The sequence below is a fragment of the Myotis lucifugus genome, unplaced genomic scaffold (genome assembly GCF_000147115.1).
Source record: "Myotis lucifugus unplaced genomic scaffold, Myoluc2.0 scaffold_12, whole genome shotgun sequence".
NCBI lineage: Eukaryota > Metazoa > Chordata > Mammalia > Chiroptera > Vespertilionidae > Myotis > Myotis lucifugus.
Window position 1 is genome coordinate 13,661,803 of NW_005871060.1, and position 19,585 is coordinate 13,681,387.

Below are 19,585 nucleotides of genomic sequence, written 5' to 3' on the forward strand. Positions count from 1 at the left end.
AGGAACATTTGTTAACATTATATAGGACCTGTACAATTCTGTATACTGCTTACCACCCAAAATCTTGTCTCCTTTGATCACCATATATTGACCCCCTTTACCCTCTGGTAATGACCATTCTATTGTCTGTGTCTATGAGTTTGTTTTGTTTGTTCATTTGTTACTTTCTACTTTATATTCCACATGTAAGTAAAATCATACGGTTCTTGTCCTTTTTCACTGACTTACTTTACTTAGCATGATACCCTCAAGATCTGATCATGTTGTCACAAATGGCAGTATCCAATCCCTTTTATGGCTGAGTAGTAGTCCACTGTATATATGTACCATATCATCTTTATCTAGTCAACAAACAATACTCAGGTTGTTTCCATGTCTGGGCCACTGTGAATAATGCTGTAGTTAACATAAAGGTACATATGTCTTTACAAATAAATGTTTTCAAACTTTTCAGGTAGATTACCAGAAGAGGGATTGCTGGGTCATATAGTAGCTCTATTCTTTTTTTTTTTTTTTTTTTTTTTTTTAAGAACTTTCATAATGTTGTTCATAGTGGCAATACCAATTTACATTCCCACTAGCAATATATGAAGGTTCTTTTACATCCTCTCTTACACTTGTTATTTCTTGTCATGTTGATAATAGCTATTTTAACAGGTATGAGGTATTTACTCATTGTGGTTTTGATGTGCATTTCCCTTATAACTAGTGAATTTGTGCACCTTTACATATATCTGTTGGCCATTGTATGTCTTCTGGGAAAAGTGTCTGTTCAGCACCTCTGTCCATTTTTTAATTGGATGGTTTGTTTTTTTGTTGTTGAATTATAATAGTTTTTATATATTTTGGATATTAGCCCTTTATTGAAGGTATCATTAGGGAATATCTTCTCCCATTCATTGATTGCCTTTTTTGTTGTTGTTAACAGTTTCTCATACTGTGCAGTTTTTTAATTCAACACAATCCATTCATTTATTTTTGCTTTTATTTCTTTTGCCTTTGAGGTCAAGTTCATAAAAACCTCTGAGATGAAGATCCATTAAGTTTAGTATTTATGTACCTATGCTTTTTTCCATATATTTTATTTTTTTCACATCTTATATTTGTTTTTAATTCATTTTGAGTTAATTTTTGTGAACAGTGTCAGATAGAAATCTAGTTTAATTTTTTTGCATGTGGCTTTTCAAATTTTCCAATCCCATTTATTGAAGGTATTTCCTTTTACCATGGTATGTTTTTGGCACCTTTGTAAAAAATCAGTTGCTCATGTATGTGTGAGTTTATTTCTGGGCTCTCAGCTCTGTTCCATTGGTGTGTGTGTCTATTTTTCTGTCAATATCTTACTGTTTTGTAGTATAGTTTGAAATCAAGGAAATGTGATACCTCCAGCTTTGTTTTTCCCCCCTCGGGATTGCTTTGGCCGTTTGGGGTCTTGTATGGTTCCTTACAAATTTGATGGTTTTTTTTTTTTATCTATTTCTTTGAAAAATGCCTTTGGGTTTTTTATGGGGATTGCATTAAATCTGTATATTGCTTTAGGCCAGTGATGGCAAACCTTTTGAGCTTGGCGTGTCAGCATTTTGAAAAACCCTAACTTAACTCTGGTGCCGTGTCACATATAGAAATTTTTTGATATTTGCAGCCATAGTAAAACAAAGACTTATATTTTTTATATTTATTTTATATATTTAAATGCCATTTAACAAAGAAAAATCAACCAAAAAAATGAGTTCGCGTGTCACCTCTGACACGCATGTCATAGGTTCGCCATCACTGCTTTAAGCAATAAGGCCATTTTAACTATGTTGATTTTTTTCAATCCATGAACATGGAATATCTTTCCTTTGTGTTTTTTTTAAATTTCTTTCAAACTGTCTTGTAGTTTTCAGTATATAGGTCCTTTACTTCCTCTGTTAAGTTTATTACTAAGTATATTAGCCTTTTCGTTGCAATTACAAATGAGATTGTTTTCTTTATTTTTCTGAAATTTCACTGTTAGTACATAGGAACACAGCAGATTTAACATTTGTTTTAATTTAAAAAATTTCTTTTATTGATTCCTGAGGGAGGGAGGGAGGGAGGGAGGAAAAGAGAGAGAGAAAGAAACATCAGTTGGCTGCCTCCCACATGTGTTCATCTGGGGATCAAACCCACAACTCGGGTATGTGCCCTGACCAGGAAATCAAACCCACCATCTTTTGATTTTGATGTATGGGATGACACTCCAACAAACACCACATCGGCCAGGGTGGAATGCTGCAGATTTTTATGCATTGATTTTGCATCCTGCAATTTTACTGTATTTATTGTTTCTAAGGCTTGGTGGAGACTTTTAGGTTTTCTATATTATGTCATCTGCAAAAAGTGAGTCTACTTCTTCATTTCCAGTTTGATGCCCTTTATTTCTTTCTCTTGCCTGATTGCTCTGACTAGGACTCCCAGTACAAGGTTGAGTAACAGTGGCGAGAATGGGCATCCTTGTCTTGTTCCTAACCTTAGAGGAAAAACTTTCAGTTTTTCACCATTGAGTGTGATATTATCTGAGGGTTTGTCTTGTAGCCTTTATTATATTGAGGTACTTTCCTTCTGTACTCATTTTATTGAGTGTTTTAATCATAAATGGATGTCATATCTTATCAAACACTTATTCTGCATCTGTTAATGATTATATGATTTTTATCTTTTATTTTGATAATGTGTATCACCTTGATTTTGCACACGTTGAACCATCCTTGTGGAAAGAACCCATTTGGTTGTGATGTATTATCTTTTTAATACCTTATTGTATTCAGTTCGCTAGTATTGTTTAGGATTTTTGCATCTATGTTCATTAGTGATATTTTTTGTGTGGTTGTTGTTCCTGCCAGGTCTTGGTATCAGGGTAATGTTGGTCTCATAAAATGAGTTAGAAAATATTCCCTCTTTAACTTTTTGGGAATTTTAGAAGAATAGATATTATATCTTATTTGAATGGTAGAATTCACACTAGGGAAGCTATCTTGTCCTTGACTTTTGGTTTATGAGAGGATTTGTGTGTGTGTATATATGTGTGTGTGTGTGTTTTTAAAAATATTTTTATTGATTTCAGAGAGGAAGGGAGGGGGGGAGAGAGACAGAAATATCAATTGCGTGAATCATCGATTGGCTGCCTCCTGCATACCCCCCATCGGGAACCGGGGATTGAGCCCACAACTTGGGCATATGACCTGACTGGGTTTGTGACCTCCTGGTTCATAGGTCGATGCTCAACCACTGAGCCATGCTGGCCGTTCTCTAATTCATTCTTAATCTCATTTATTACATTATTGAGTTCTTCAGCTCCAGAATTTCTTTTTTTTAAAAATATACGTTTTATTGATTTCAGAGAGTAAGGGAGAGGGAGAGAGAGAAAAAAAACATCAATGATGAGAGAATCATTGATTGGCTGCCTCCTGCACACCCCACACTGGGGATCGAGCCCACAACCCGGGCATGTGCCCTGACCAGGAATAAGAACCGTGAACTCCTGCTTCATAGGTCGATGCTCAACCACTGAGCCACACCGGCTGGGCCAGAATTTCTTTGTTGGCTCAGTTGGATGGAGCATCATCAAAAGGTACTGGTTTGATTCCCAGTTACGGCACATTGATCCCCAGTCGGGAGTTTAGGGGAGGCAACCGATTGATTTAAGTCAAGTGGCAAATTACATGGAAAGAAGGAATTGGGGTTTTCTTGCTTCTTAAGTAAACTTCCATACTTCATCTTGGAAAGGAATAGATAGTCATATCAGTCATCTTCATCTTTAGTACTATGCATTTTGTAGGAATGGTGGCTTTGTCTTGCCAAGATAAGATAACCTTCAATATATGAAATCATTAAGATGGGAAATTATTTTGGGTATATTTGGACAATTTTCAACAAAAGTCTTTTTAAAATACCTGTAAGAGATCTTGGACAGTTCCACAAGTCATGATGTTGGACATAAGTTTTACAATAAATTTATCTTTTATAGAAAATATCAACTTGCATATTAAGCAGTAAGGGTGTATTTTATACATTGCTTTCTGAATGTTTTTATTTATAAATACTAAGTTACAAAAAAATAGTATCCAAAATTTTTACTTTTATTTAAAAGGTACCAATATGAACTTATTCATATTGTCAGGAGTTTCCCTAGCTATTTTTTCCACTTCTCTATATGTATGAGAATAGGCAAAACATTTTTATGTATCATCCTATTATATCTGCTGTTTTGTAACATTTTCATTTATTAGAGACATCTTTCCATGTTACTTTAAATATCTGCCTCTTTTATAATAGTGGCATATGTGTGTATCCTAATTTGTGTAATATCTTGGACATTAAGACGTTTTGGTAACATTTTTGTGTATATGCCTAAGCAGACATTTCCATCACATCTGTGGAAAGAATACCTGGAAAAGAATTGTTGGACTAAAAGCTATACAGAGCTAAAATTCAGAGATGTATTTTTTAGATTGCCTTCCAGAAAGGTTGTTACAATTCATCAATTCCTACTATTTGCCCTGTGTCCATTTACTACTCTTTTTAATCTTAGGATGAACAAAAAATTATTACTTAGGTTGAGCCTCTTTTTGTTTTGGTTTTTTTTTCTGTTGAACTGCCTATTTGTGTTCTTTGTCCATATTTTTTTTTCTGTTTCATCTTTTGTTTTTAAATATTGAATTTACATGAAATTTATTTTTATCTGGGGTATGTGGAACATCTAATTTTTTTCCCCTTGAAATTGGTGATGGGTACTCCCAATAAAAGATAAGAATGTATGAAACATAATTTGAAATTGATAGTGTAGCATATTAAATTTCTAATTAATAATTATAAATAGCATAGGTTGAGAGATAGGTAACTAAGCATTATGTGCTGTTATGTAACCTTTTGTACAAAAAATGTAGTTTTGCATTTTCTCCCACATTTAATTGCACATTCTTGCCTTTAGCCATTTTATATACATGTAAAGATTTGGTGCTATGGTATTAAACCCTACCCCCCCACCCCCAACCCCCGCACCACCACCAAAAAAAAAAAGATGTATTGACAATTATATAAGGCTAAAAAATTCTTTTTTTTTTTAAATATATTTTTACTGATTTCAGATTTCAGAGAGAGGAAGGGAGAGGGAGAGAGAATTAGAAACATCAATGATGAGAGAGAATCATGGATCAGCTGCCTCCTGCACGCCCCCTACTGGGGATTGAGTTCGCAACCAGGACATGTGCCTTGAACCAGAAATTGAGCCCTGACCTCCTGGTTCATGGGTCAACCCTCAGCCAATGAGCCACTGGCAGGGCTAGGCTAAAGAATTCTTTATTGACAAAACAAAGTTTTTGTTCTTTTAGTAAAGAAACATGTCTAACCCTAACTGGTTTGGCTCAGTGGATAGAGCGTCGGCCTGAGGACTGAGGGGTCCCGGGTTTGATTCCGGTCAAGGGCATGTACCTTGGTTGCGGGCACCTCCCCAGTAGGAGGTGTGCAAGAGGCAGCTGATTGATTTATCTCATCGATGTTTCTAGCTCTCTATCCCTCTCCCTTCCTCTCTGTAAAAACTCAATAAAATATATTAAAAAAAAAAAAAAAGAAAAGAAAGAAACATGTCTAGGTGACATGGCATAAATGATCTAGTTTGAAGTTTTTTTCAGACTTAGACTATTCCTAATCGTGTTTGCTTAACCCCAACAAATATATGGGTGATAATGAGGTGGTAGTTATACTTCCCCTTTCTTAAAGTGGATGCTAGAAGTTAGTTGGCATATAATAATGCACATTTACTTTATGAAATAAATTGAAAAAAAATTTAAGCATGTAATTATTTTGTTACAGCCATATTATAAAATTTTCTGGCTTACAACTTAAAAGTTGTCCAGCTTGTATTTATTTTGAATATTATATTTCTACAGCTTTTATTTCTAACTGCATAGTTAGGATGCTGATATAATTAATATTGAAATCTTAAACCGTTGTGAAATTATAACAAATGCTTTCATATTAGCACAGTAGTATGTCTAAGGAATTTGCTCGCTGAAAGTAAAAATATTTAAGAAATAGGTCAATGTATACAAAGTATAAATAAGTGACAGCTTTTAAAAATCATGTACAGCGAGTCTAGTTTTCTTTTAGTCTTGGCATAATATGCAGATTTTCATTATTGTTAGACTCTTGTCTTACTATTATTTTTAGGTTAAGAGCATTAGTTGCTTGAGGTATCTATTTCAGTTCCTCCTTATTTGTTAAAATAGAGTACTACCTAGTTTGTAGGTTTGTTTTGGAAAGTAAATGAAGCAACAGTATAAAAGTCTTCTGCAAAGCCTGGTACATAGTATACAATTATTGATGTCAGTGATGCTATTCAGATAAGCTACACTGATGGGACTCAACTTTTTCTTACCGATGAACACTAAGTCACTGAGGAGAAACCCTTCTCCCAATATTGCAGTGAAGAATTACTCGTCAATTTAGTAATGTATGTTTTTAGCATTAAATATGATGGTTTACAAATACATTATTACAGTGATTTCTACTTTTGAAAGACTGGAGTCTCTGTTCACTTTTCCTTCAATTCTATTGATATTTGTTGAGTAGACATGCCAAAGAAACAACATTGGACCTGATGTTAAGAGGACAATCTACAAATGTATTCCTTATGATAACACTTTTGCATTAATGATTCTTATACTTATCTGTACAAATTTTGAGTGTTCTTTTCTGTTCTAAAAGGTGGTGGACCCAGGAAAAGAAAGTTATCTTCTTCTACAGACACAAATGAGGAAGATGAATTTAATGATGATCAACCCATAAAAAAGAAAAGACTGGATCATGTAAGTTACATTTAAATTGCACTATCAAAATTACCTGGTTAAGCACAGAATATGTTGTTTATGGACATCAGACCTGAAAATCCACCTAAATGAATCTTCTTTCTTTTCTCTCAATACCAAGTCAGAAAATCAGTTTTTTCATTTTTTTTTAATATATTTTTTATTGATTTTTTACAGAGAGGAAGGGAGAGGGATAGAGAGCCAGAAGCATCGATGAGAGAGAAACATCGATCAGCCACCTCCTGCACACTCCCCACTGGGGATGTGCCCGCAACCAAGGTACATGCCCTTAATCGGAATCGAACCTGGGACCCTTGAGTCCGCAGGCTGACGCTCTATCCACTGAGCCAAACCGGTTAGGGCAGTTTTTGCATTTCATTTGTGACTTTTTTGTTTTCTTTTTAATTTATCTAGTATTAATTATTCACCTCTTAGTTATAAAATTAATTTTTAAGGTATTCTAATGGCATATATTTATACATTTAAAATTTTTTCATGAAAGTTATACATACATATGGTTATACTAGAGGCCCGGTGCATGATATTTGTGCACGGGCGGAGGGGGGGGGGGGCCCCCTCAGCCCCACCTGCACCCTCTGCAATCTGGGACCCCTTGGACATCCCTCTCACAATCCGGGACCACTGGCTCCTGCCTGATCCCCCCTAACTGCCCCCCCTGCCACCTGGGTCACCATGACCTGCCTGCCTGCCTGCCTGATCGCCCCTAACTTCCCCCCCTGCTGGGCTGGGCACCCCCAACTCCCCCCCCTGCCAGCTGGGGCACTCCGAAATGCCTCCCTTACCGGGCTGGCACCCCCAGCTGCCGCCCGCCAGACTGGGCGCCCCTCGCTGGTCCTCTCCGCCAGCCTGGGTACCGCCACTGACCCCCTGGCGGGGGGGTTGCCCCCCCAGCGTGGAAGAGATCAGTATTTGAATCAATAGACTGAGTAAAGTATGATCACCCCACACAGCCTGTTGCTCAGTTGTTTGGTCGCCCCTCACTAACCCCCTGCTGGCCTGGTCGTCCCCAACTGCCCTCCCCTGCCGGTCTGGTTGCCCCACACAGTCTGCTGCTCAGTCGTTTGGTTGTCCCTCACTAACCTCCCTGCTGGCCTGGTCGTCCCACACCGCCTGTTCGGTCATCTGTTCAGTTGTTTCGGTTGCGATGGTCGCTTAGGCTTTTTTATATATATATATATATAGATAGATAGATAGATTTTATATATAGATAATACTTATGAAAAACAGTTGTTACCACCACCAGCACTGTTTCCTCCTTCCCAGTGGCAACTACTTATAACTCTTCTGGATGACTTTTGATATTTAACTGGTTACCTACATTAATAGTGGTTATGCTTTTATTGGGTTGCTCTAATTTTTCATTATTTATTTATTTAAAAATTGTTTTTGAGTTTTGGAAAGAGACAGACAGACAGACACAAGGACATGAGAGAGAACATCGATTGTTTGTCTCCTGCATGCGCCCCAACCAGGGATCAAACCCAAACAGTATGTGCCCTGAACGGGAATCGAAACCGCCACCTTTTGGTGCATGGGACAGTGCTCCAGCCTATTGAGCCACACCAGCCAGGGCTGCTCTAGTTTTTTATTAACTTTTACTTACATTATGTATAGAACTACTAAGAGGCCTCCCAGTAAAAGCAGACATAATCTTCTCTGTTCATTCAGAAAACACAATTTCTTCTTGGTAATAAAAATAAAATACCACAACTAACATAGTAACCTCTTTTACTGTGATTTAGGTAGTATAAGAAGCCCAAAATAGCCAGGTGGCCTTCTCTACCCTAATTTAATGGGACAATCATTATGTCCCTACATAGAAACATTCTTCCCTTGGAAACTAATACTGATGGGAAGTAAAAATTCTGTGAGTAGGTTTATTTTTGTGGTTTTTTTTTAAACATTTTTATTGATTTCAGAGAGGGAGAGAGAGAGAGAAATATCAATGATGAGAGAGAACCATTGATTGGCTGCCTTCTGCACACCCCCTATTGGGGATCAAGCCCTCAACCCAGGCATGTGCCCTTGACTGGAATCGAACCCGGGACCCTTCAGTCTGCAGGCTGACACTTTATACACTGAGCCAAAACGTCTAGGGCATCTGTGAGTAGGTTTTTAGGTTGAGGAAGTGCTGTAGTGTGAGAGACAAAGGCCCACGTTTTAGTTTACAGATCTACATATAATGACTATCTGAAAATAGCATCATATTTTTTGCTGATTCAGAACATTTGCCCTGCTTGTACATCCTGATGAACAACATATCAGAGTGTTCACATATCTGCTAGTTCACATGCTGAACTTTCACTAAACAATACTACATCTGTAAGACAGCTGCTTCTAGGTGTTGAGGCACATAGTAAAATCAGTGAACTTCCTGAGCATGAATCTATTGATGCACTTTTCTTCCAATGAAATTAGCTCCCAGTCAGAAGCATTGTTGTGTTTCAGTGTGCTATGACTGAGAATGAGGCTTTCTATAAATCTGTATAAGATGTATTAATTCTCTGGAGCTGCCATAATAAAGTACCACAAACTGGATAGCTTAAACAATAGAAATATGTTGTCTCACAGTTCTGGAAGCTAGAAGTCCAAGATCAAGGTGTCAGAAGGGTTGATTCCTTCTGAGGGCTGTCCCATCCCTCTCCTGGATTCTGATGGTTTGCTGGCAACCTTAGTGTTTCTAGGCTTGTAGATCTCTGTCTTCATCTTCACATTGCATGCTCCCTGTGTGCGTGTCTTATTATTTGAAGTGAGCATTTAAAATGCTATTTGCTGTTACTGAAGGTGAGAGTGCAGATATGGTTATAAAATTTTGGAAGAGATTTAACATCAGAAAGGCAATGCTACAATTATAGAAGCCTGTAGTGATACAATGGAGGGTTACATTAAGTATGGGGGAAAGTTCTCCTTAATTTGTGATTCTTCAGATAAATTTTTAAAATTCAAAACAAGTGTGTTGACATAGGAAAACAGGTTGGCTTTGAGGAGGTAGAAAATGGAGGTGTTAAAGTTTCAAGGGTCCCATTCCTGATCTAGCCACAGAAGACTTGAAGTAGCTTGCACCTAATGGCTATGTAGTTGCAAAATGTGAAGATGATGATGATGATGATGATGAAAACCTAAAGGCTTCACTGGGACAGCGTAACACATCAAGTTACCAGGTTTTTTAAGTGCTGTTGAAAACAGACTGGTTTGAAAGTAATGGCTTACTGCTGAGTGTAATAGATGAGTCGTGCTGCATGGCATCCAGTTGAATTTGGAATCATACAGGCAACTTTAGTATGAAAGGAAAAAGCTAGAAAAGCTCCATAGATTTATTTATTTTATTTGTTTTTTAATTCACTATTTATAGTTTCAGCCAGTATAGGAGAGATAACAAGTACAATGAGCCATGCCCTTCTATAGCTAGTGCAACTTTCTGTTCATTTTCAGATAGTGTCCGTCCCCCCCCCCCCCCCCCAACTACCACTTCACAGTAACTCATATCTGCAGCCAGACCTTCCAGTGCTAATACCCCCAAGAAAATTTCAGTTCAGATTTATCATGCCATTTCTAACACTGTAGTTTCTATTTTCATGATTTTGCACAGCACAGTAATTTTTGGAAATGCATACAAGTTATAGCAGAACAGAGTAGTTATCAGCAGAAGCAGATCTGACCTTGCTTCAAAACCATGTGGGTCTGTGCTGGGATTTTTCTATTAGGCTTGCCAGAGACGTCATGCAGCATCCTTATTAACCCAGATTCTTTAAGAATCATTGCATCTGCTCAATAGTCATGAAATCCAAGTGGCAGAGCACATTGTACTGCACCCTCGACCTACTACAGAGCCTTCTCTTAATCTGGACCCTATTCATAACTGACAATGTTAAGGGCTATTTCCTAAACAGAGTAGAGCAGCACACACTGCAGTTAAATATACCTTGCCTCCAATATCCAGAGGCCAACCAAGTGTTGTGTCTTCTTTTTGTTTAAGAGTGGAATATGCAACACACTCCATAAAAATCTTGAAAGTGGTGGGCCCCAGAATTTGAGGGTGGTTATTTCCCACTCTGACATATATGTATCTTACCAAGGCCATCTAAAGCACCATTGCTTCCTGCTTACCAAGTTCAGTCAATATGATATCTTTAGTGTAGAGCAGTGGTCAGCAAACTGCGGCTCGTGAGCCACATGCGGCTCTTTGGCCCCTTGAGTGTGGCTCTTCCACAAAATACCACGTGCGGGCGCGCACGTACATTGTGATTGAAACTTCGTGGCCCATGCGCAGAAGTTGGTATTTTGTGGAAGAGCCACACTCAAGGGGCCAAAGAGCCGCATGTGACTCGTGAGCTGCAGTTTGCCGACCACTGGTGTAGAGGAACAGTCATTCTGTGGACTGTGGAAAACAGTCAGAGTCCCTGAGTACTTTATTATGAAAGAGAGCAGGAGAGTAACCAAAACCCTGAGGCCAGTAAAGGTGTATCTATCACTGACTTGCTCAGGTAAAAACAAATTGCTTCTACTTGCCCTTTCTAATTGGGATAGGGGAGAAAAAAGCATCTGCCAGATTGATAACTGCATAGTTATATTGATCTGCTCCATTAAAAGTACTACATCTGGTATAGCAGCTGCAATTGGGGTCATCACCTGTTTATATCCACCCAAAATAATTTTCCAAGACCCGTCCAGCTTTTGCATAGGCCAAGGAGGCACATTGCATTGGGATGGGACGGCGGTGTCGGTCCCTGCAGTTCCTTCAGGAATAATGGTATTGGTGCTGCTGCCGCTGTAGAGGGCTAAACTGGGGACTTGGATTTGGTATTACCTAAAATAATGGCCCTTACTCCATGGGTCAAGGAGCTAATACAGGGTTTCTGCCAGTGCCAAATATGTTTGTTCCAGCTTTTCATTCTGGAACCAGAAAAATAGCTACAGGACTGACTCATAACCACTGGACCCACAGAGACAGATTTGGGCCCAAACTCCAATCACCTGGCATTGGAAAAGCTCTGGTGTAACCTCTGGACTGCATAGGAATTTTCAGTCGCAGGGATTAGCAGAGCTGGCAGAAGCATGGATCCGAGAGCAAATAGCAAATGATAGGAACACTCTCTGCTGAGTATTTTAATTTGTGCTATCATATATTTGATTTCCAAAAGATGTTTACAATTTTCCAAGTCTTTAAACCATTTTTTATTGAGGTAAAATTCATAGTATAAAATTAGCCATTTTAGAATGAACAATTCAGTGGCATTTAATATGTTCACAGTGTTGTTGCAACTACCCTTTCTGTCTAGTTTCAAAACATTTTATCACCCCATAATAGCATGCCATACCTTTTAAGCAGTTTCTCTTCTCTTCTCCCCGCAGCCCCTGGCAGCCACCACTCTGCTCTTTGTCTCTATGTATTTACCTATTTAGACACCTAAGTTTCTATTTCTGGTTATTATCTGTCTGTGACCTCTAAAAGGCTTGTTCGTGGAGTTTCAGTGTCTTTAGCTATAAAATAAGTGTGGCATTATGAATTTTTGAGGGCTTTGAAATGCTTTCTCCAAATATTAGTGTTTTATTATTCCCCTGCTTTTTGATAAATGACCTTGAAGTTTGGCACTTCAAGCCTTATTCAATATTAGTTCTGGTTTTAGTTTTCAGCCGTTAGCCTATCCATGGTCTCTGTGCTTTAGCCCAAATAGACCAGTTACTGTTACAAAAACATGTGCAGTTTTCTTCCTGCTCCAAACTTCCATAGCATTTTTTAAGTGGTTCATGAAACTTTAATTTCAATTTTTAACATTCAGGTACTATACATACATTATACACAACATTTTATTTGTAACTTAGGTAGTGACAGAAAAAATATTGCATTAATTTGTTGGCTAAGAAAGAAAATAGAAGAGAAAGTATGAGACTGTATTTTTCTTTATCTTGTGTGTATAGCATGTAGTATAGATCTAAGCAGAGTAGACAGATAAATGCTTTTGGATTGACTGAAATACAAGATATTTCTTAGGCATAAACCCAAGGAATTTTTTTTGTTTAAATGTGGAATTTTAACCAGTTTCTTCAAGTGATACTAGGTGATACAGAAAGAGGAGATTGTGCATATGAGTAACCATAATTATAATTCCCAGATTGATGTTTAATTTATATATTGTTTAGTTTCACATAAGTGTTTTTTTTTAATTGATTGACTTTTTTGGAGAAATATCAGTTTGTTTTACTTATTGATGCATCCATTGTTTGATTCTTTTTTTAAAATATATTTTTATTGATTTCAGGGAGGAAGGGAGAGGGAGAGAGAAACATCAATGATAAGAATCATTGATCAGCCTCCTGCATGCCCTCTTCTGGGGGTCATCAACCTGGGCATGTGTCCTGACCGGGAATCCAGCCATGACCTCCCAGTTCATAGGTCGATGCTCAACCACTGCACCATGCCGGCCAAGCCTGGTTGATTCTTATATGTGCCCTGACTGGGGACCAAACCTGCAACCTTGGCATATTGGGACAATGCTGTAACCAGCTGAGCTATCTGACCGGGGCCCACATAAGTTTTTTGTCTTTTTTTTTTTTTAATCATTGTGTCACTGTGTGTGTGTGTGTGTATTGATTTCAGAGAGGAAGGGAGGGGGGGGGGGAGAGAGAGAGAGAGAGAGAGAGAGAGAAACATCAATGATGAGAGAGAATCATTGATTGGCTGCCTCCTGCATGCCCCCTACTGGGGATTGAGCCTGCAACCCTCGTATGTACCCTTGACCAGAATCAAATCTGGGACCCTTTGGTCCGCAGGCCAACACTCTATCCACTGAGCCAAACCAGCTAGGGCCATCGTGTCACTTTTATGTTCTGGCTGAGCAATTTATATTTAAGCCATTTTGTGAATCAAGACTGAAGTAAAAGTAAATGTTTTTTTTCCTCTCAGTATTTGAAATTGGAAGTATGAAACTGAACACAGATGAGATTTTTTTTTTTCCAATAGCTTGGAGAGACTTCAGTATACCTGAATTATTTCAGGTTAATTTGAGAAACATGCTAGTTCATTGCTTTGTTTTGTTTGTTTTTTCTTTTTTAGGAGATTTATCTCATTTTGACCACTGTATGAATGAAGTGTGAGTTGTCAGTTGTTGGATATGCAATCAAAGTCTTTCAGAGATCTTAAACCAGCAATAATTTTTTATCCTTAAACACATAAATTTATCAATTTTCATGTGAACAAAATGAAACATTTTTGGATTCTTCAGATTGAATGTGATAACTTCCAAATCAAGTCAAAATACAAATGTAATTTGTCTTTAGCCTCTGGTTATTGATAATCTCTTAAACTGGCTCTCTTTTTCTCCTCATTAGGGAGAGGAATCAAATGAGTCTGCAGAATCTAGCAATATTTGGGAAAAGCAGGAAAGTATTGTATTGAAATTGCAAAAGGAATTTCCCCATTTGGGTAGAAAGGTGAGTAATGTACTGAAATTTAATCAGCATGTACTAAGTGTTTGTATTACAAAATAGTGTTTGAGATATAAAAGCTTTGGATGAGTTTTACATTTTTCTAATTAAATATTTTTCTTTAAAATATCTTTATACGGCTTGTTAATTCTTTACATTGTTTATTTACCATATTTGCAAACTATAGTATCAGGATTATAACCATAATCATAACAAACATAATTGTAGTAACAATTGTGAACTTATGTATAAAATGTAAATTATCTAGAAAGCAATCTATAACCCCGTCAGCTATTTTACCTTTTTTTCCTGTTCTATTTTTTTTTTTTTATTGATTTTTTACAGAGAGGAAGGGAGAGGGATAGAGAGCCAGAAACATCGATGAGAGAGATACATCGATCGACTGCCTCCTGCACACTCCCAACCGGGGTTGTGCCCGCAACCAAGGTACATGCCCTTGACTGGAATCGAACCTGGGACCCTTGAGTCCGCAGGCCGACACTCTATCCACTGAGCCAAACCGGTTAGGGTTGTTCTATTTTTAAAAAATTTCTCATAAAAAATTTTAAAGTGTAGACCTAGCCAGGGTGATTCAGTGGTTAGAGTCTCGGCCCTCACACCACAGGGTCTTGGGTTCGTTCCCGGTCAAGGGTACATGCCTCGGTTGTTGGTTCGCTCCCCACCCCTGGTTGGGGCTCGTGCAGGAGGCAACCAACCAATGGATGTGCCTCTCCCACATCAATGTTTCTCTCCCACTCCTTCCACTCTCTCTGAAATGCAATGGGAAAAATATCCTCAAGTGAGGATTAACAACACAAATAGAATTTTAAAGTGTAATACTGCATTTCATTGTGCTAATATTCTGTAAGCTTTGTTCTATTTGCCAGATAGTGAAAATACTTTGAGTCATTAAAAAGACCCATACCAAGCATGCTGGTGCTAATAGGGCCATAGTTTAATCACGTGATCGTATATGGAAGCGTGATTTGTTTAACATTTAGAATACTTGCATTTGATTTATTCAGGCATATGTACAGGTAGTACATCTGCTAATTCTGATGAGCTGAATGCAAAATCTTATTGCCATACTCCTTTTTTACATATGTTGGAACTATATGTTTTGAAATTTACAGTTTGTAAAAGCCCGGCTATATATAGAAATTTAATTGAGCAAACACTTTTTAATCCTCTAATGTTCAGAGCATTTCATTGGGAAAGTAAAAATGCAAAAGAAGTCAAACTTCCTTCCCTTTGACAACTGTTATATATCTGTGGAGGTGAAATTATATAAACAGACAGCATTTGTAAAGCAGCATGAAAACAAGTGTGAAATAATCAGATGAATTCTATTACGTTTTCAGGTGATTTTCTTATTTTTAAAAGAGCATAAAAGTTTTCTAGGAGCTGCTAATTTTAGATTTTTAATAAAAACATCAATAACTTATATCTAGGAACTAAGGGATGTACTCAAGGAACATGAATGGATGTACACAGAAGCCTTAGAATCTTTAAAAGTGTTTGCAGAAGATCAAGGTAATTGTCCATTCTGTGTTATTATTATAGAAAATACATACTCCCATTATATTCTATATTTTAATTAATAAGAAAATAGTAAATCTATTATCTAGTAATTAGAGAATGGGATTGTAAAAGATATTAGAAACAGTAATGGGAAAAAAATGTAAATGACCAGTTCCCAAATGTTTTGGCCTATTCTTTATGATAGTGTAAAATGAAATAATAAATATATTTTTCTGTTTGGATAACTTTCTTTGATATTTATGGCTACTTGTAAACTACCATGTTTTATTGAATACAAAAAAAAAAAAAACAAAGCACTACATTTTTTTGCATTTTAACAGCTCTCTGAATGGATCTTAATGATTGATGGTGTCACTGTAATGTAGAAGTCCTAGCCTGCACTTGCATGAATGTCAAAAGTACCAATATCAGAAACTTAAAAGATGGGAATCACTGGCATGGAAGAAAGTCCCTGGTGGAACACTAACCTTAGGAACCAAATAGTGTATGAGAAGTAGTGGGGCAGAGTTGAATCACTCATGTTTAGTTAACATCCTTAAGCAAGAATTAAGTATACTAGCTCTTTATAATTGGCTTTAGGTTTTTCTTGTTTTGAAAATGATTTCTTTTAAGAATGGCTATACTACAAATGCTTTCATTGGCACAGAGAATGATATTGTGTGGAGTAAAGAAAGCCACTGATATCACCAATTCTGAGTCAGAAAATTGATTCAGAAGAGATAGGTTATGAGGTGAAGAAATTACCCAATTTATCTTGCTTATTTTTTTAATATATGCACAAGAATGAAGGCGTATGATAATTAATGTGTAAGTCTAAAAGCTCTTTGAGTAGGTAAAACAAAACATTCTAAATAATAAAGTCTTGTGTAAAAACTAATTGGTACATATTTTCTTACTGGTACATTAAAATTGTACCTTCAATCACAGGCATGTTAGAAATCTGGAATATTATTTATTAATCAGTGATAAAGCAGTGGTACCTTTTAATATATTTAAATACTTTTTTATTAAGTAATGATAAACTTAGACTGCTTAGAGGTGGTAAGGGAAAAATTAATTATAATATGGAAGGTTTTATTTTGGGTGAGCCTTGTTATTGCTATACCCATCAGTGTTGGCATAGGAATGGGCTGCAAAGTAACATCTGGAACATGTGGGTATGAAGCTGCCATTTATATTTTCAGGACCTTTGTTAGAAAATGCGGATTTATAATTAATACACTTTGAAAAAGTTATCACCTGTTTTTGAAACTAATTATTTTAACTTATTGAATAACTTCAAATTGTACTTCGGTATTTCTCTTTAGTGTGTATCAAGATTTAACTATAATTTATAGTTGAATTTTGTATTCAGAAGGAAGATACACATGTTTAAATATTTTTCTTATTTGAAGTGTTACATCATTTAATTTATATCATTGTAATTTAGTTATTTTTGTCTTTGTACACAGAATATGCTTCACAAAGTGAGTTTCCAAATGGAAAAGAAGTTTCTTCAAGAAGTCAAAATTATCCTAAAAGTATAGCTAAAGCAAAACTAAAGCAGAAATATGCCATGAAAGCACAAAATGGTTTTAACAAGAAACGTAAAAAAAATGTATTTAATCCGAAGAGAGTTACTGAAGACTCTGAATATGATTCAGGTTCTGAGGCAGGTAGTTCACTAGATGAGGACTATAGTAGTGGTGAAGAAGTGTTGGAGGATGGCTATAAAGGTAAAATTCTTCACTTCCTTCAAGATGCTTCAGTTGCTGAACTTACTTTGATTCCTCAGTGTTCTCAGAAAAAGGCTCAGAAGATAACAGAACTCCGGCCCTTTAATAGTTGGGAAGCTCTGGTAAGGCTACATTCTTTATCTCCCCCTGTGTGTGTGTGTGTGTGTGTTTAATTCACAGTACCGTTTATACTCAACGTGTCTTCAGCCCAGGGAAGCATAGATGGGTGGCCTTATCCTCTGTAGAGGCAAACATTACTTTCATTGTAAGCCAATAGTATTTCAAATAGTGTCATATGACCTAATTTTGAATGAATTAAGGGGTGATTTTCCTGAAAAAAACCCCAAGCTGATTGGCTGGGCATACTGTCACTCATTCTTTTGCATAGAAACTTGGTTCATTTCACTGCAGAAGAAGAAATTAGAGCTTACATTTAGAAAGGAGTTGTTTGCTAGCCTGTTCTGATCTGTTACTGCTGATACACCATGCAGAAAGCAAGAATGTGGCAGAAATTTTACTGCAACTACTTGAAGAGCAGTAGCAACATCCAGGGGAGCTCCATAATTCAAGATGCCAGCCTAGGTGTTTTATGCTTCTCCACAAAAGAAACAATTGTTTATTTTCTTTTTCTTTTAAAAGTGACAGCTCTAACATGTTTTTCTTGGTTAAACAACGCGGCCATTTTATGGAGTATATCAGGCTGCAGCGTTTTTAATTGGAAAGATAGAAAGTGTGGAAGCCTAGAATTCAAGCGTTAGGGGAAGGGAAGGCATAAGCACTGGTAAGTACACTCTGCATGATCATTTTCTGGAATTTGATTTCCTATAAACAAGTTTTAGTCAGAATACTTGTATTATGAGTTTTATAAATGTGAACAATCAGCAAATCTTACTCATACTCCTGTCTTTTTAAAATGTTGCTTCAACTTTTGTGAGAATGTGGACTTTATAGTATGAATTGTATATAGGCCCTGCAGTGAAAGCAATATGGATTATTTTTTACAGTTTTAGAAGATAAACTGACTCTTGATGCTTTATAAATGTTTATGAAGTTTTTATTCGCTAACTTAGGGAGAAGTTGCTTTTGTGATTAATTTTATACTTGTGACAAACCTATATGAGCATAAGTTCCCTTGACAAATGTCTTGAAGTGGTATTATCGGAAGGTTCCTAAACAATGGTTGTAAAAGCATGTTTTAAAAAATTAAAATACATGAAAAATATAGAAACAAAATGACTAGTATTTCTCAGCTTTAGAAAAAAAGTCATTTGTTTTGCCTGAAGCCTTTGCTCTTGCAGAAAACATCTGTCAAAGCAGGCCCTTCAAACATGTTCAGCTTTGCCTGAGTGATTTATTTGTTCAAGTATTTGCTGAAGGGCTTTCTTGTTCATCTTTTCTTCCTTTTTTAATTTCTTTTCATCTTTAATAGTCTCCTCTGTTATTGCAGGGTTGCTGTTGCTCAGGCTTGTTGGGATTCTAACTTATTTAATAAGGAATGCAGTTATCCACACTAGTGTGTTTAGTCACTGTAACTACTTGCCCAAATATCTTATAATAACAGTAAATTAAACCAGTTGTATGTGCCAGATGCTTTTTAAAATATTCAGCAACTTAACATGTAGAAAGCATATTTCCCCTACTAATTAATTGGCATAGTTTAAATTAGTCTTAACATGAGATTGCGTGTTACCTACTTAAACCTTGTCCCCTTTCTAAAAGTTGAATACAAAGACTATTTTTTGCTAGTTATGCATGTAAATGTTGATTATTTTATGTAACATTTAAAAAGTAAATTTGCTACTTGAATTCAGTGATTCAGGGCTTTTCTGAAAAAAGTAGGAAAATGAAAATGCTTTTTAAATGAACAGCTAAAATTAGCAAGTCAGTGTATATAAGCTTTGAGTTTTAATTGGCTTAGAACTTGTAAGTTTATACTTTCAATTACTTTAAAATTTTGAATATGACTGGTTGTAGAGCAATTTAATATCTTAAAATTATCAAGGAAAAAGTCGAATATTTTGGTAAAAAGCTATATAAATTACTCTTTCCCTA

The 19,585-nt window shown here is 36.6% G+C and overlaps 1 protein-coding gene across 6 annotated transcripts in view; it reads left to right on the plus strand.

Annotated features, from left to right (window-relative positions):
* Positions 1 to 19,585, plus strand: part of SMARCAD1 (SWI/SNF-related, matrix-associated actin-dependent regulator of chromatin, subfamily a, containing DEAD/H box 1) — an 82,489-nt gene that overhangs the window by 22,827 nt on the left and 40,077 nt on the right. For 4 of the 6 annotated variants that reach the window (XR_002828166.1, XM_023750428.1, XM_006084623.3 and 1 more), the window contains exons 6-9: positions 6,730 to 6,830; positions 14,181 to 14,282; positions 15,728 to 15,809; positions 17,270 to 17,655. Coding sequence is in view for 5 of the 6 variants with exons in the window: in XM_023750428.1 (XP_023606196.1) it covers positions 6,730 to 6,830; positions 14,181 to 14,282; positions 15,728 to 15,809; positions 17,270 to 17,655 (671 nt within the window). In the remaining variant the exon portion in view is untranslated. Of the gene's footprint in view, positions 1 to 6,729; positions 6,831 to 14,180; positions 14,283 to 15,492; positions 15,638 to 15,727; positions 15,810 to 17,269; positions 17,656 to 19,585 lie in introns of those variants that run through there. The other 2 variants (XM_023750429.1, XM_023750430.1) reach the window with 2 other exon arrangements.